The sequence below is a fragment of the Trachinotus anak genome, unplaced genomic scaffold, assembly GCF_046630095.1.
Source record: "Trachinotus anak isolate AG129_WGS33_773 ecotype Australia unplaced genomic scaffold, CSIRO_AGI_Tana_v1 ptg000023l, whole genome shotgun sequence".
Classification (NCBI taxonomy): domain Eukaryota; kingdom Metazoa; phylum Chordata; class Actinopteri; order Carangiformes; family Carangidae; genus Trachinotus; species Trachinotus anak.
The window spans coordinates 8,819,806-8,837,169 of NW_027273874.1; the positions used below are offsets into that span (position 1 = coordinate 8,819,806).

The following is a 17,364-nucleotide window of genomic DNA, read 5'->3' on the forward strand; positions in this document are numbered from 1 at the left end:
TGCAGTAAATTAGCAGACATGTCATGTTCATCATTATTTTCTCTCCACGCTTCATGCAGGGCGCCACCAGCTGGAGGCCTGATTCATCCCTGAAAAGTGTGACACTTGGTCGTAGCAGGCGTCAGACCTTGATTCCTGACAGTTTAGTACCTTAAAGTGTTGCCAGCCTGTTGACAGCCTGGCTGTTGTGTATAAACTGCCCCCAAAGACCCAAACACAAATCCAGCTTTGCACACATGAAAACTTTAATTTACAGAATAAGAGCAAACACAAAACTCCAGCACTTTTAACCACATGTTGAAGAAAATGATCACAAAAAATCACAAAAATACATAAACGCATACATAAAAATACAAAAACATTAATACTGTTAACTTCCAGTCGAAGTCTTTGTGCCTCCTTATTCCTTGTGTTTATCCTTCTTCATGTCATCGTGTCAGGTCAGAGGTGACTTTTCCCTCTGCCTCTGGCTGTTCTAACTGTCCTTCCTCCTCGACAGCAGGAAACAAAGTCCTCTGTACAGGTTTGGTTTTCATTTTTACCTCTCCCATGTTCAGATTCTGTATTTTCTGTCCTGGGTTTCTCTGTTTCTTCTCCTTCAGCCAGAGACTGGAGTTCATTGCTGTCAGATCGAGGCTGGTTCTTCCTCTTTCCTGTTCCATCAGTGGCCCGTTGGTTTCCTTTGGTCTCTGTGTGACAATATTGGTACCATTAATGATAAAGGTTACAGTGGTAATGTATTAACAGAGATGTTTTAACAAATGTTGTGTGTATATCAGTGAAGTATAATTATATTTGATATTATTGACATACTGATCATCTTTATACTCCATATCAACACAACCAAGGCAGCTGTGAGAATAAGCATGATGCCAGCAACCAAACCAATGATAGAAGCAAGTGAACTGGAGGTAGACTGGATCATAAAGAAATCATCTGAAATTAAAAGACACAAAATAAAATTAACATAAAAGCAGGTTTTAAACACAGTGATCATATTCTAAATGTGGACACAGTATTTACCTGGAACATGAATGTGTGTCTCTCTGGTCTGGTTGATGATCTTCTGTTGGACTCTACAGGTGAAGCTGTTGCTGTGTCTCTTCTCCACAGTCACTCTGCTGCTGACAGTATAGAGGCCATCAGGACCTCTGACTGTCTCTGTAGGTCCAGCAGGGAGGAGCTTTCCCTCACCGTCCAGCCACAACACCTCAGGCTCTGGGTACCAGCCTTTAGACTCACACTGTAACACCACTCCACTGGAGGTGGAGTTGGTCACCAGGGCAACAGGTGAGGAGACATAACCTGATGGTGGGAAACAGGAGAAATTTAGATCAGGTTCAGATTAAATCCTTACAAATACACAGTATATCATTGGATTACCATGCAACCTGTGCAGATACATTTTCTTTCTCATCAAACATTTGTAATGTTTTAAATGTGCATCATTTACACTGGCTGGCAGTTCTCTTCTGCATTAACCCTGTCATACAGCTCACAGCCCTGGATGGCTATCACCACAACATCACGAAGTGTTGGTTACAGGATTTACACCAGAGGGCGTCATTAACAGGTCACTTCACAAATATGATAAACAAACAGTGTGTTCTCTCTTTTCTCTTGTGGTGTCAAGTCATGCAGGCAGTTCTGGTTTAGTTCTCCAGGTGTAGAGATACTCATCTGTGAGATTCGTATCTTTTGTGCAAAGGAGGTGGGATTTCATTTGAGGTTGTCATTGCATAGCAATATTATATGGAATATCTTTTTGACATTGTGCTTTGTTGTACTTTGTTTTGTTTCCTGACTTTAAATTGCTAAGTACGTTGATTTATGACTTTATTGCTGATGCTGGGCTCAGACTGCAGGAGTTTAAAAACAGGTCACACCACCCTCATGAGGAGGAGGTGTTTTTTTTCTCTAATCGTAAACATACTCACACTATAAGATTTTTGAATAATGGCACATCACACACTACAGGATATTATTCAGTTCAGTCCGAGACTGTGATGGAAGAACTTGTTGAAACCTTACTAAAACTTTGTGATGAGGGAAAAACAAAAGGAGACGGCTGGACGAGTGTGGATGACATAACAGTTGATGGGAGACACGGTCAACACAGGTCATCTGTTCTTCAGCGAGAACTGGAGGTGAGATTATTACTGATTATTATCTGTTAGCAGTAGTATGCGAGCTAATAGATTGCTGCTTAATTGCTCCCTATCTATCTCTATATTCTCTCTTTATTTTGTATCTGCAAGGGGAGAACGACTGGTTTGATCAGATCTGTGAACCTTTACATTATCAGATAACCTGGACCCAACTGACCAAAATCCAGAACCAGATCTGTCCTCTGATTGAAAGAAGCGGTGAATTACTCCTGCAGACTGAGCCCAGCTTGAGCGATAGCAGTGCTCAGGTTCACTAGTTTTAGTTTTTAAAAAGGTACTTCACAGCCTGAGTGACTCACCAACACTGAGATGGACAAAAGCTTCTTCCTGCACTGAGGGAATGAAACATCTGTATTTCCCTTCATCAGACAGTCTCACTGTGGAGATTTTCATGGAGACGTTTCCTTGTTCCAGTTCATCCACAAACAGTCGAGTCCGGAAATTATAAGACGGATTTTGAATCTCATACAACAGTCGTCCATCTTGGTGGACGTGGACGTACTTTGGGTGAACACCAGGTTTAGTCCACTCCACTTCTGTGGCACTTGTCGCAGGTTCAAGGCAACATGGTAGAATGACATCTTCACCAGCCAGGGCTATGATTGGTTGGTGTGAACAAATCAGATCTAAATTTCCTGCAAGGTGAAGTACATAAAAAAAATTGCATTGACACGATTAAATTGTACATTATTTGAATAATGTGTAGAGAAAATGCATCATAGTCTTAAGAGTTGTGTCTGTATATTTTATTGTATATTTTATGATTATCTATTACTTGATACAGCCTGCAGACATATCGCATGGCAGAAAAGTAAATACACCCAGTCAACAGTGGTTCATAATCATCAAGGGAAAAAATGTGTTTGCTGAGCTGCATGTTCTCTGAACTCATTATTTGTTTTCCCATGGAAGCTGAAAACAACAGAGCCAAACCTGCATCATTCTAATGCGTCACATGATGTGGAACCATCCTGGTTAGATGATCAGTATATCAAGCTTTATGCACTTACATTTATTGCAGCCAAATGATCAGTTGGTTAAAATGCAGGTCTGTCTTTGCTGCCAGGGTTTATTGCCTCACAGTTGTGTAGCAACAGGGATGGAAAGTCCCCGAGCTTCTTGGCAGCTGCTGCTATTCTACATTTTGACTGACTGACCCTCTAATCTGAGGGTAGGTAACAGTGCAGGATGAAAAGCTGAACATAGATCCAGGCTGAGAACAAAAGGTACTAAATATGTTACTCAGTCACACCAAAATGACCAAAATTTAACCAAACTGGTATTCAGTGCAGGGCTGATCGTAGCATTAAAAAGTTTACAAATAGTAAGAGCAATAGTGTTTTGATTGTGATTCTGCTGTATCTTTATAAATTTACCTGCAGAGGAGTGAAGGATAACGAGGAGTGGAACAGTTTGGAAAACCAAAGCACTGAAGGCAGAGAGCTCCATACTTCAGATGAAGCATCTCACAGGTCTGGAGACTGAAACAAAACATCAGTGAAATGACTTTAAAAAATGTGAACTAATTCATGAAATAAAATCATTACTGAGCAAATAATAGAAAATAAATATAATCTAAAGTTGGTATAAACACTGAGATAGTGAAGGAACATGCAGACGTTTTAAATGTTCAGACGTCAAATTTAAAAGTAGTTTCTTGCTTTTAAACTCACTTTCTCTTGGTTGGAACTCCCGTCTCTTAGACCTCAATAAATCCAGACTGTGCCTGAGCTCTGGATGATAAAAGCTCCGTCCGTTTGTCTCACAGCTCTGCTGCTGTACTGAGCCTTTTCAGCCAATGAACTGAGCCTTACAGGGGCTGGTTAAAAGAGGAACAGGTGCATGCTGCTGTTGTAAAAAACAATACTCAGTCAGTTAGTTTTGTAGCCGGTTTGGCCTGTTCACCAACACATGATGCACCTGCAGCAGGATGTGACACCACAGCAGAGGTGGGAAAAAGTAAAGTTCGTCAAGTTCAGAGTCGAGTTCCTCCAAAGCTTTTGGTTCTGGTCCTAAACAGGTCTTTATGAGCCACACACTCAGTTACTGCTGTTTACAGTGTTATTTCTGGGACTGATGTTGAGCCCTTATCAGGTCAGTTTGTCTTCAGATTTCAACATTTGTAACAAACGTTAATTAAAGTTAAAAAGAACTAAAAGTCAAAGATGCAGTTGAGATCTGCAGAGAAAGAAGCATCACAACCCACGATGAGACCAGAAAATAAGATGATGAGCAGAAGATCAATTATTCATCTGAAACATTGCTGACTTTTCTTTTTTTCTTATTTTTCCCAAGCTGAAATACCCATCTACTGCAAGTTCAGCAGTGTTTTCTGTGTGCGCGTGTGTGTGTGTGTGTGTGTGTGTGTGTGTGTGTGTGTGTGTGTGTGTGTGTGTGTGTGTGTGTGTGTGTGGCTGAAAGATAAGATAGAAAGATAAGAGAATAAAACGTGTCTTGACAGGTCCAGCAGCTTCTTGTTGAGGCTCTTCACACCTGCAGAGTGTTGATCTGATTGTAGATGCTGGTTCTTTGTCTCTGCTTGTTCCCTCAGAATAAAACTTAAAATCTTCGTGGCAGAAGCAGGAGCCCGGCTGCTGGACCCTGTTAAGGCACCATTTACAGCTGATAGACTTTAACCTGCCTTCTTTAATGTAGTGGCCACTGAAATATTTCATCTGGACTGTGTCTGATGAGCAGCAGCAACAACACATTGGTGAATGTGCAGTTGCTGCTCTGGAAGGTGGCAGACATCCAGGAAACAGTTCATGATTTACATACAGACATGAAAATATTTGCATTTTATTTCAATGTTTTCGAAGATTCCTTCTCACACACATGAACCAGGCTGATCTCAACTTCTGGTTCCTAAACTCCTGAATATCAGTTGTTTACATCTCCACCAAACCAGAACCACTATTCTGTTCACTGTGACAGCAAACACCACTGGCTCCACCTTCCAATAAAGAAACTAAAGTTCTTGACCACTAATTGATTCATTCATTGATTAATTCCACTTCATGTCTAAACTCAGTATTACAGAGAAAAGCAGTTTCAGTCATGTTGATTGTCTTCAGGCTGCTGTCATATTATCTGTGCTGCCATCCAGTTTAACAGAACAGATGGAAACTGTTCCACAAAAGAGGAAAATAGTTTACACTCCTGAGTCAGGAGTCAGTGGTACAAATATACCTCTTGAATAAAAGGTGTTAACACAGATGTTAACAATAGTTTTAGAAAAACAATGTGTCAAATAACAATGTGAAATGATCTTTAGTTATGATATGAACCATCTGGAAAATAACCGAAGGCAACAAGCCTCGATTTACACTCCACACCTCAGATGAAGCATCTGAGTTTCAGTCTTCGCATAAGAAAAAACGAATGTAAGAACATAAACACACGCAGACATTTCAGATGTTAAATGTAAAAGTGGCTTCCTGCTTCTGTACTCACCGTCTCTTGGCTCAACATCCCCTCTGTTATACAACCCAAGCTGCAGCACCTGAGCTCTGACTGCACACTGCACACTAAACCTGCATGATGAGGTGACGATGGGGATGGGGGGCGGGTCCAAACTGGTGCTGTAAAAACACCAGCATCTGCCGTTATGGATGGATGGATGACAGTTAAACTGTTAGTTTGACCTTGTCACAACCGGGCAAAGACTCTGGACGCAGGTGCAGGATAGTTTTAAAAAAAGTCTTTATTTTTAAAATCAGGCTCGAGCAAACAAAAAACTCTCCTGAAAACTGGAGGGACAAAACTATGAGATCAATAACAAAATCAAGGAACTAGAAATAAAACCAAAAGAAACAAGATACCGATTGGATTCGGCACTGTGGAAGGCTAGATAGGTCGTATATGGATGTTGACATAAACGACACACTGGCACCAGACAAGGGGAGACGCAGACTCTTAAACACATGGTAACAGGGGACAGGTGGAAACAATCAAACAATCAAACCAAGACACACAAGGGAGGGCAAGTGACCTGAAACGAGAGGAGAATTACTCTTTCAAAATAAAACAGGAAATGACAAGACAAGACAAGACATGGAGACAGAACAAAAAACCCAACATGACCTCACTGCGGTGTGACAGACCTTTGATAAAGTGTTATTCTCTGGACCCTCCCAGAAACATTGTGTACCTCAACATCAACCCAAAAATAACCCACACAGGAAGAGGCTCTAACCTACATTATATTTATCTGTAGCTGTTTGATGCTCAGTCAGCACCAAGACAACATGGAGGCCACAGCTCTCTGCATCTGTCTGAGTGAGTACTGAGCGAGCCTCTGTCTCAGGTTATTGTTCACAAATAACATTGATTGTGTAGAATCTGAATTTCTATCTCTTAATATCTGTCACTGTATGATGAATAAATGTATGATACACAATAGTTTTAGACTGAACTTGCATCTACAGAGTGTCTGCTGAACAGCTTGACCTTGTCCCTGCAGTGTTGAATGTGCTGCTGCTGCAGGCTGCACGTGCTCACCGCAGTCGCGCTCTGAGATGGGGTAAGTTGCAAATAGAATGATCCACCTACAGATTTAAATAGTATTTGCATTTTGTTTGAACAACAGATTAATTCTCACAGTCTCAGGTCGACCTAAACCAGACCTCTATTTCTTTTGTGCATCTCCCTTAAAAAAAGACTGTTTTGTTCATAACTGAAAGAACAGGTTTACATCTACTGAACTATGTGGTATTAATGATCATTTTTTATAGCTTAACCTTTAGAGTCATATTGTCAGGGCAAGCAATTAAAATAGGTCTCATTTTTCTATAGATAATTCAATATGTATATATGAAAAATAGCATTTACAAAAGTCAAAAGTCAAAGTCAAAGTAGCTTTATTGTCAATTTCTTCACATGTTAAGACATACAAAGGAATCGAAAGGACGTTTCCCACTCTCCCGCGGTGAAACATATAAAGTGCACACTGCACAGGCACGACAGATAAGACAAGAAAATAAAAATAACTAAATGAGATACGTAAATAACTGGGAGTAGCAGCAGGAGTTTCTGTGCAAGTTAGGTTATTGTAGTGCAAAGGTGATTCAGTAAAGGCAGCAATTTGACATTGATAGTGCAGTTTCAGTTTGTGTGGTAAGTGATCATATAAACGGAATACAGGTAACGGAAGTGCAGGGGACAGTGTCCTGAGTGATTTTCCTTTCGGGAGGGGGGGGGTCAGCTTCCTGTCAGTCTGGGGGGTATGGCTGGGGGGAGTGAGGGGAGAGAGTTTAGCTTCCTGATAGCTTGGTGTATGAGGCTGTTGCTGAGTCTGGTGGTGCGGCAGCGAAGGCTCCTATACCTTCTTCCAGAGGGTAGGAGGCTGAACAGTCTGTATGCAGGGTGGTTGGTGTCGCCCGCCATCGAGATGGCTTTCCGGGTGAGGCGGGTGGTATAGATGTCTTCCAAGGAAGGGAGTGTGGCACCAATGATCCTGCCAGCTGTGTTCACTATGCGTTGCAGTGACTTCCTGCTGTAATCAGTGCAGCCACCGCCCCACACAGTGATGCAGCTGGACAAGATGCTTTCAATGGTGCCCCTGTAGAATGTGTTCAGGATGGGTATGGGAGCTTTCGCTTTCTTCAGCTTGCGGAGGAAGTAGAGGCGCTGCTGGGCTTTCCTCGCCAGTGATGCAGTGTTGGTGGCCCAGGAGAGGTCCTCACTGATGTGCACCCCCAGGAATTTGGCGCTGCCCACTCTCTCCACAGCAGCACCATCGATGGTCAGTGGTGGGTGTTCAGTGTGGCTCTTCCTGAAGTCCACCACAATCTCCTTTGTTTTGCTGACATTCAGTAGGAGGTTGTTGTCCCTGCACCACGTGGTCAGAAGGTTGACCTCCTTCCTGTAGTGGGTCTCGTCGTTCTTGGTGATGAGACCCACCAGAGTTGTGTCGTCCGCAAACTTCACCATGTGATTGGTGCTGTAGGTTGGTGTGCAGTCGTGAGTCAGCAGGGTGAAGAGCAGGGGACTGAGCACACAGCCTTGTGGGGCCCCTGTGCTGAGTGTGATGCTGACCGAGGTGTTGTTGCCGACTCGTACTGCTTGTGGCCTCTCACTGAGGAAGTCCAGGATCCAGTTGCAAAGTGAGGTGTTGAGCCCCAGCTGGTCCAGTTTGCAGATGAGTTGTTGTGGGATTATCGTGTTGAAGGCCGAACTAAAGTCTATGAAGAGCATTCTCACGTATGAGTTCACTTTTTCCAGGTGGGTGAGGGCTGGGTGGAGAGCGGAGCAGATTGCGTCTTCTGTGGAACGTTTTGCTCTGTATGCGAACTGAAAGGGGTCCAGGGTGGGGGGGAGGATTGACTTGATGTGAGACATGACCAGCTGTTCAAAGCACTTCATAATGATGGGGGTCAGTGCCACTGAAGCGGGATGGAGCTGGTTTCTTTGGCACAGGTATGATGATGGAGGTCTTGAAAAGTGATGGAACAGCAGCTTGACTCAGAGAAGTGTTGAAGATATCTGTGAAGATATCCGTAAGCTCCTCTGCGCAGTCCCTCAGTACTTGTCCTGGGATGTTGTCTGGACCTGTTGCTTTGCGGGGGTTGATGGTGGAGAGTGCCCTCTTCACACTTCCAGCAGACAGGCAGAGAGCCTGGTCGTGGGGGGGGGGGGGGGGGGGGGGGGGGGGGCTTGTGTTGTTTGTTGATTCAAACCGTGCAAAGAAGCTGTTGAGGTCGTTCAGCAGAGAGTTGTTGTTGTCACAGGTCTGTGGTGCAGGCTTGTAATCCGTTTTTTTCCTTTTTGTGTGGGTTACATCATCTGTGCATTTTGCAGATGTATGAGAAGACAGTGTCTGTGAGCTCCTCACTGTCTATGCGGTTGTTGTGTGTAGCTGCTTGCTTGAGCATGTCCCAGTCTGGTGTAGCAAGGCAGTCCTTGAGAGCAGGCCTTGATCCCTCCGGCCACAGTAATCTCCTTCCGACTTGGTTTTTCCACTGTCACTCTGGGCCTATATGATATATATAAGTCCAAAGTGGGGGGGGGGCTTGTATGCTCCTTTCAGTGAGGTGTAAACCAAGTCCAAGGTGTTATTCTCCCTTGTTGGGAAATTAACATGCTGATAGAGTTTCGGTAGGACAGTGTCTGCATACTACCACGGCGTCCTGGCACCACGCATCCCGGATGTGAGCACAAACCCACCGCCGCGTTGTTTACATCCGTTGCCATGGGCTCTGATGCAGACGTCCGTATCGTGATGCAGACGTCCGTATCGTCCCATCCAGACATGCTCTTTGAGTACGAGTCGGTCTCTTTCACCTGCCGGGGGTTTAACCTCTCAGCCGGATGGAGCGTGAGAAACATCAAGGAAGTCATTCCAACATGTTTGACCTCAGTGACCTGCACCCTTAACTATGCCTTTGTGTCAGACAGTGGAGAATACTGGTGTGAAGGCGCAGGAGGAGAAAGAAGCAGCACTGTGAACATCACAGTCACCGGTACGTTGATTGTATGTCGACGACAGTGATGCTGCCTGGAGCCCCTCAGTCTGCCTGTAAACACTGTGTAATGTTGTCCAGGTGGATCTGTGATCCTGGAGAGTCCAGTGCTGCCTGTGATGGAGGGAGAAGCTGTGACTCTGCGCTGCAGAAACAGAGCCACCTCCTCCAACCTCACAGCTGATTTCTATAAAGACGGCCTCTTCATTGGCTCCAGCTCTACAGGAAACATGACTATTGCAAGTGTTTCCAAGTTTGATGGTGGCCTCTATACATGCAGCATCTCTGGAGCTGGAGAGTCGCCAGCGAGCCGACTGACTGTCAGAGGTAAATGTGTGTATGTGTTTCATGCCTCAGGTCGTCCGTACGTCCCGTCCTCGTGAATGTGATGCCTCAGTAACTCCTTGAGGGACTTTCTTCAAATGTGGCACTGAAGTTCACTTGGACTCAGAGATGAACCAATTCGATTTTTGTGGTTAAAGGTCAAAGGTGGAGCTCTCTGTGACTGCCTGACTGAACAGTTCACATGCCTTTGAACTGCAACTGGAGCAGCTGGCGGAGTCGTGATTCTATTTTTATCTATGATGTAAAAAGTTGCATATGTGAGCTACAGTCCAAACCCCACAGGTACATAACGGTCAGTCTTTAGACACAGGGTTCAGTTCGCTGCATGAATAAATTACCTGACTGTGACTCAATGGAGAGAACAGCTGACCCATCCACAGTGCTGAGTTTATAAAAGTTTATCACACAAGAAAGACTTTTTAAGATGTGTTTTCTTAACTTCTCAACTAATCCAAAAAGCATGTGTTAAATGTTCATGTGGTGAGCTGCTCTGGGTTAACATTCTCCACTGTGCCCTCTGGCTTGTGTTTGGCCATTTTCAGAAGATAGAATAATGTCACAACTGAACAGCAAACACATGTTGATGCAGGTTGTTTCTGTTGTCTTTGCAGCAGCTCACAGAGAGGCCTGTCCCCTCTCGGACCACAGTCACGTCCTTGTCCTGGGGAGGACAGTGCTCACTGTCGTGATGGTGGCTCTGCTGCTGCTGCTGCTGGGACTACTTCACTGTGGGAAACTCGGAGGTACACACAAAAAAAAACCCTCCACTTATTGATGAAGGATCATGACCAAAACACAGCAAACACATAGAAGACACAGTGGCTGCTGTTGTATCTTTATTTAATCTGTATGTGTGAGTTTAGGTGCAGCACAGTGCTGGAAAAGCTCTGCGTCTCCGAAAAAACCACAGAAACAGCAGAGAGACGCGAGACCTATTTTAAAGGTTGTGCTCTGTCAGAACGTCTTCTTCAGGGTTTTATTTAGATGCGGCAGAGACAGTTTATAATTTGAGCCTTTCACACATTAATCACACGAGATACAACGAACAGAACAGTTTCAAGGGGCTCCGCAACGAAATGTGTGAGAACGTTTTTATTTGTACTGTGAGACAATGAGCATGAAAAAACAGGCTGTTGTGTTATTCTTCATGCATTTGACTGTGATGATGTGTTGTAATGCTGTTGTATAATATATCTTTGAGTTAGCAGGTCTCTGTGTATAAAGGGGACTGCAGTGCACTGTCAAGATGCTTTTAAGAGTCAAATAAAGAGATTTCAGGAGGTTTTTTCCACCAGTCTGTCGAGTGAGTCCAGTGCTTCTCAACCTCCTCCAGCTCATGGTCCACCTGAACATCTCAGAAATGTTGGCACACAGCTGACCCTGTGACAACAGGGAGGACAGATAAGGCCACAGAGCGCTATTTTAATGGTATCGACTGAACATCAGGATTTAACTGAAAGCAGCAGAAGCTCAGTTTTTTTTATCGTTTGTCAGGGAAAAGATCATTGGTTGATTCACCATCTGTCTCTTGACTCTTTTCATTAACTTCCTGTTGCTAACCAGCTATCCACCTGTTTTTACCATGGGTGTCATCTTATAGCGAACAATCAGACTGAGACAGCAAACAAATATATGATGTGGTGCATTCAGGGACAACATTAAAGTTCTTATCAGTGTCTTATCAGAGACGGGCCTTAATACGAGGAGAAAAAACAATGAAAGGATTTTTTTCAACATTTTTAATGTTTTTAAAGATATTTAAAAAACATCTTTAAAAATATTGTTTACATTTTTATTTTTTATAATTACATTTTTTTTTTAACCAAAAATTTGCTGTTTTGCAATTGATTTGTCGGCATACTTGTAATACCTCCGTGGGCCCACAAGAGGGACCTGGACCCTCAGGTTGAAGACCACTGGTGTAGATGAATATGAAACGAGACACAACATCTGTTTGTGCAGAACAACCACAGCATCTCTACACCTCTATCAGCGGAGAAAGGTCAACATAGAACAATAGAAAAATGTACAAATGCAAATGTTTACAACTATTATTAAAACTCTTCTTGTTGAGCGGCAAATTTGAAGTAAACTTTATTGTCATGATACACAAAAGTACAAGAAAATGTTGTTGAACCAGAGTTCACATAAGTGATGTGCAGAGCTAGAGGAAGAGAACAAAGAGGGGATGTAAGAACAAATACACAATACACAAAACTGTACAGACAAAAGCCACAAGTTGTCTCTGTGTACAGATTTGAACACTGATGTTGTAACATCATGGCTGAAGCTGTGATCACTGGTGACTAATATGTTTATACTGCTAAACTGCTTCCTCTCTGACCAGATTATGTTCGTGAATGAATGAAGCAACACGTTAACACGTGTATGAGTCACAGGAAGTGGGTGGCGACTGTTGACCTGTGGTGTAGGCAACATCAGCTCGATGGAAACATGGTGGTTGTTGTTAAATGTAAATAATCAGTTTGTGTCTGAAGTCACTGTGAACTGTTTCTGTATTACACCAGGCTCATCTTGTGGGGAACATGTCTGTCTGAGCCAAAGCTCAAAGCTCAGTCCATCCAACAGTCTCAGACCGGCGGACTTTCCCTGTTCCTACTTCCTGTTTATTCAGTTTAACTGTGTCAGCAGCTGGCAGCAGGACAAACCCACCCCTCCCCCCCACTGATAAAAAAGCAACCCTGCTGTTTCTCCATGATACGAATGAGCAGTTTAGATACGTACAGTCTGTTTTTTAAGGGAGTTTGAAGTGAAGCAGTTCTGGGATTCAGGGGCTGGAAGTTAAGACTGTAGTTGGAAACTATTTCAAAGCAGGAAGTGTTTTGTTAGAACAAATGAACGGCGGCCTCCATGTCTACAGAGCAGTCAAACCACAAACTGGCAGTCTGTGATCACTTATTCTCTATTAGTCATTTGTCACGTTTAATTACATATTACTCAAAATCACTAACACCCCTGTCTACTTTGTGTTAGTGAAAATGAGTTCATTTCATTCCTTCAAATAGCTGTCACCTCGATTGCTTTTGTGGACTGGACACAGCTTGATCTGGATCCTGGTCTCAGGCTGGTCAGGTCTATACTGTGTAGCAGCTAATCAGCCAAATGTATGTTTGAGTCTCTGTTCTCTGAGGTGTCTGAATGTGAAGTGACATATTGCATTTATTAGAATAACAGTGGGGGTTGATCTCAATTCCACACTAATCTCATCACTCTTGTTTTGTGCAGACAAACAGTAAGAATATGTGCAAAAGTAAAACATGTCAGAGTGAGATCCAAGGAGCACTTTGTCTTTTCATCTCCTGAAGCTGAATTCAAAAAAACAAACATTCATTTGGTGGAGCTGCAGACACTACAGTTACAGTTTTCCCTTCCAGTCAGTTAAGTTAGAAGCTGTCAGTATTATCTGATGAACCAACTGAACTTACTGTAACAGTCCTGCCACCTGTTGGCTACTTCAGCTGGAGGTTAAAATTAAAAAAATAAAAAAATAAAAAATGAAGTTACCAAAACGTTAGCAATGAAAAACTGAACAGTGGCAAAGTTTTATCATATATTTAATGTTTGTTCCTCCCAAAGAAAAATGAAACTGCCAGATATTTGAATGGAGTTTGGTGACTTTCCGCCTGCTTTATAAAAAAGTGCATACAGCAAGAGAGGAAGAGCTGTCAGTGATGAAGTTAAACAGCAGCGACGTTTGTTCTGCTCAGAAGTGATGCTCGGTGGTGACCCCCACGATGTCATCACTGTCCTCTGCCAATCTCTGCTCAGCCTGGCTGGATGGTGCTGTTGCCATGGAGATGGACATAGGTAGGCCGTTTCCTAATCATACAATTTTAAAAGAGGCAACACATGATAATCGATCGCAAACAACAATCAGCATCACAGAACTGACAGTAATTGTCCAAAGCTGGACTGATTGATTGATTGATTGATTGATTGTACCTGTAGGTCTGGGTCGATATAAGGACACCATGATGACAGTGGAGATGATGTATGGACAGAACACCACCAGGTGGAGGAGCAGACTGAACACAAGCTGGAGGGGGGCTGCGGCAGGGGGCGGGGCTGAGGCAGGGGGCGGAGCTGAGGTTGTAGGTTTCTCTGTAGAGAGAATCCCACCTGGTCAGGTAAATTCGTAAATGAGGTAAGTGCTGAAACCAAGGTGAAGCTGCTGACCTGTGACAGAGATCCAGCTGGGGGGAGACTCTCCATGACCCCTGATGTTACACCTGTAGAGGCCTTCATCAGACCTGGAAACATGGTGGATGGTCATGTGACCTGCAGGCTCAGTCCTGATGAGGGAGCCATCTTTATAGAAAGCAGCTGGGAGGTTGGAGGGAGTGGTCTTTGTTTTACAGTGCAGAGTGACATCATGTCCCTCCATCACAGGGAGGACAGGACTCTGCAGGATCACTGGTCCACCTCAACACAGAGACAAACTACAGCATTTCATCCATTTACACACAGCTTCATCAACACTAACTCCACAGGCTGATCTTACCAGAGACACTGATGTTGATGCTGCTACTGGTTGCTCCCTCTCTGGACTCACACCAGTAAACTCCGCTCTCCCATCCGAAGATGTAGCTGATGTCACAGGAAGAATCTTTTGGTTTTCCCCACCCAGCTCCACACTGAGTCTTCTGCTGTTTGGTTGTGTTCCTCCTCAGCGTCCATCCAGCAGAGCTGTTGCTGTCCTCACAGCGCAGAGAGACGGAGACTCCTTCAAACATCTGAGAGCTGCTGGGACTCACAGTCAGAGAGGCTGCGAGGAAGAGGGGAAGATAAACAGTGTGCTCCGAAAACCAGACCCCTTAACTTCATTTATGTTGTGTTGCTTTCTGTTAAAATCAATGATCGTTTTAATTTGATAATTGTTTTAATCAATATTAAATAAATAAATAATAAACACAGTTATGAAATAAATATTAAAATAAATAAATGAAGTAATACATATGCATGTATGAGTGTGTTTTTAAAACTTATTCAGCAGTTCTACACCACAGATAGTTAGCATGGCTCTGCAGCCTGACTCAGTGGTGTTGCATTGTTCTCAAACTGTGACATGACCACACCCCCCCATCTGAATATAGAATAGAGAAATAAAAAGAGCTGAGAAGTAAATGTGGCATTAGGAAATGAAAGTCTCTGAAAAATTTTTTGTTTTTGGTTTGAAATGGAAAAACAGATTTTACTTTAGTACCCAGACCGGGTCAGTGGTGGGAGGAGGCTGTACTGAAAAAGAATGGACTGGGAGAAATGAACATGAAATAGTTTGTTTTATCCTTTGTGAGCTGAACTTTGAGCTCGGCCTTGTGAAGTGTAGCTGCACAAACCTGGTGACAGAAGAAGTGCACTGACCTTGTTGTGTTGGGCAGCACAGCAGTGAGGTCAGAGCTGCAGAGAAATGACATCAGGTCAGTTTGAGGTTTCACATTCGGCGAGACAGCAGAGAAAACTGAGAAACACCAGCGTTTGGGTACAGAGGGATGTAGGTTTAACTGTTCACTGAAGCAGAGTGTGAACAGGAAGGAAGAAACGGTTCTTTCTTCTATGTTCTACACCAACCTGAACGTCTGTGATGGAGAAACAACAGACCTTTAAGTCTCCTGACACAGATCGAATGAGAAAGTGAATTTGTCTTCACACTGTGACAGTTACATACATACCACCATCTTCAGCATAAAGTAAAACAGTGTAAAAGTGTTTTTCTAACATGTGCTGTCATAATGTTCCCTAGAGAGAAACATCTGATTCATTCATGTTCAGTGGGTGCTCAGACGGTTAAAATACTTCTTTTCTTTTTTTAATTCACTTTTTTGTGTGAAATAATTTGACTTTTAAGGACGCTTGTTGTGAAACAATAAAAAATGTCCATCGGTAACTTTCACTGGAAACTCAAACTGCTGTTACAACGACAACAAACAGTGATGTAAAAACCACATTTGATTGGACAACAGGAGTCCAGTCAAGCTGCAGTGTAATCTGAAATGTCTAAAGTTATCACCAACAAAGAGTGGACTCACAGAGCAGCGACAGCAGAGATGCTCCCTCCATCCTGACACACGTTAGATCTGCACTCTGATCAGTTTGTGGGTGCAGGTAAAGCCCTCCTCCTTCCTCTGAGACGGCAGCTGGCGGTGGTGTGGACGCTGAAAGTTTCTTCGTTGAGGTGCAAGAGAGCAGAGAAATTCAAAAGACAGAACTCTAACAGATCAAGAGGAAAAACAAGCAGAGTTTAAATAAGACTATGAGCATGATGCGTTCACTGACAGTCAAACTAATCATGATGGATGTGTTGTTTTGTGTAAGAAAACTGCTTTTTTTGATCAGAAAGATTTGGGCCTTTTTTTTGAGTGAGGTTATTCAATGAAGTGACTGATTTAATATCGTCATATAATACATGTTATATAACACTGGTAGACAGAAGCTGCGTCTTCCTGCGGATGAGAGCGGATTAGTTGAAAGGAAGTGAGATGGAGGTGGTTTTTGTCCCTGCACACTTCTGACAGCTGCTCTCCGCTTCAAACACTGCGGTGTGGTTAAGAGAAACACCCATGTACGCCTTGTACCTGTGAACCGTCAGTCTGAAGGGCAGCGTGGTGAGTGCTCAGCAGATCGACAGCAGAAAAACAACCGGCCCACAGAAAAATAAAACAGATTTATGTGAAACTGAAGTGTCTGCATGTAGAATGACCACTTCAGTGTGATTTCTACCTAAAGAGAATAAATATTCTTCAAATGACATCAGCAGACTCTCAGAGAGGATAACAATTCTTACAGAACATGAAAAACTCATGTTAGTGAAGTTACAGTTACTGACAGATGTTAAAGTAATTTGTGCAGTGAGAGACTCGTTTGACAAGTTCAGTTGATTTGTATTTATGTTCACAGTGGACATGAATACATGTCACCTGAAAATGAACCAGAGGGTGGTGTTATATTCCATTTCACCTGAACACAACACCACACATACATGTACCTACTGTCCCCCTGTAAAAAATGAGCCCACAGGTCATTTGTATAGCAGGTTATTTATATAGCAATGTCTTCAACCCAGGCTTTGTGGGGGTCCTACTACCCCCCTGCACACAATCATATGTATTTGTACTTTGCTTGAATATTTATTATTATTATTATTATTATTATTTGCAAATGTATGACATTTACTCCATTTAAAAAAAGCATTTAACTTTTGACTCCACTACATTTCTATGAAGTATTTGTGACTTTGCAGCTTTTAGTCAGTGGAATAACTTTTCTTTTATTTTGAAAAATGTAATAGACCGTACAAAAGAGCAAAAACAATTACAGGCAAATTCTGCACTGTCAGTCATGTTTCACTGTGGCTACGACAGAGAAAGACGAGG

At 43.0% G+C, this 17,364-nt stretch overlaps 3 protein-coding genes across 10 annotated transcripts; 1 reads left to right on the forward strand and 2 right to left on the reverse strand.

Annotated features, from left to right (window-relative positions):
• Nucleotides 1-227: 227 nt before the first annotated feature.
• On the reverse strand, nucleotides 228-6,060 carry LOC139607029 (putative selection and upkeep of intraepithelial T-cells protein 1 homolog). Of its 7 annotated transcripts, none has more exons than XM_071459590.1 (8): nucleotides 5,622-6,059; nucleotides 4,662-4,769; nucleotides 3,842-3,987; nucleotides 3,545-3,649; nucleotides 2,468-2,803; nucleotides 1,024-1,305; nucleotides 814-936; nucleotides 228-689 (listed from the first exon to the last, which is right to left on the reverse strand). In XM_071459590.1, exons 4-8 carry the CDS (start codon nucleotides 3,615-3,617, stop codon nucleotides 442-444), a joined length of 1,062 nt encoding a protein of 353 aa, XP_071315691.1. In that variant the 5' UTR covers nucleotides 3,618-3,649; nucleotides 3,842-3,987; nucleotides 4,662-4,769; nucleotides 5,622-6,059; the 3' UTR covers nucleotides 228-441. The 7 variants fall into 7 exon arrangements, with proteins under 7 accessions (XP_071315691.1, XP_071315689.1, XP_071315690.1 ...); XM_071459588.1 differs by having other exon boundaries at nucleotides 3,842-4,016; XM_071459589.1 differs by lacking the exon at nucleotides 4,662-4,769.
• A 3,297-nt stretch (nucleotides 6,061-9,357) lies between these two features.
• Nucleotides 9,358-12,194, forward strand: LOC139606645 (low affinity immunoglobulin gamma Fc region receptor II-a-like). Its single transcript, XM_071458906.1, has 3 exons — nucleotides 9,358-9,628; nucleotides 9,710-9,955; nucleotides 10,585-12,194. The coding sequence occupies exons 1-3, from the start codon at nucleotides 9,358-9,360 to the stop codon at nucleotides 10,746-10,748; spliced, it is 681 nt and encodes a 226-aa protein (XP_071315007.1). The 3' UTR covers nucleotides 10,749-12,194.
• Nucleotides 12,195-13,531: 1,337 nt separating this feature from the next.
• Nucleotides 13,532-16,515, reverse strand: LOC139607041 (Fc receptor-like protein 5). 2 transcript variants are annotated; one of them, XM_071459610.1, is made up of 6 exons: nucleotides 16,021-16,515; nucleotides 15,356-15,391; nucleotides 14,496-14,759; nucleotides 14,171-14,416; nucleotides 13,937-14,095; nucleotides 13,532-13,813 (listed from the first exon to the last, which is right to left on the reverse strand). In XM_071459610.1, the coding sequence occupies exons 1-6, from the start codon at nucleotides 16,049-16,051 to the stop codon at nucleotides 13,698-13,700; spliced, it is 852 nt and encodes a 283-aa protein (XP_071315711.1). In that variant the 5' UTR covers nucleotides 16,052-16,515; the 3' UTR covers nucleotides 13,532-13,697. The 2 variants fall into 2 exon arrangements, with proteins under 2 accessions (XP_071315711.1, XP_071315712.1); XM_071459611.1 differs by having other exon boundaries at nucleotides 15,331-15,391; nucleotides 16,021-16,059.
• Between the last annotated feature and the right edge of the window lie 849 nt (nucleotides 16,516-17,364).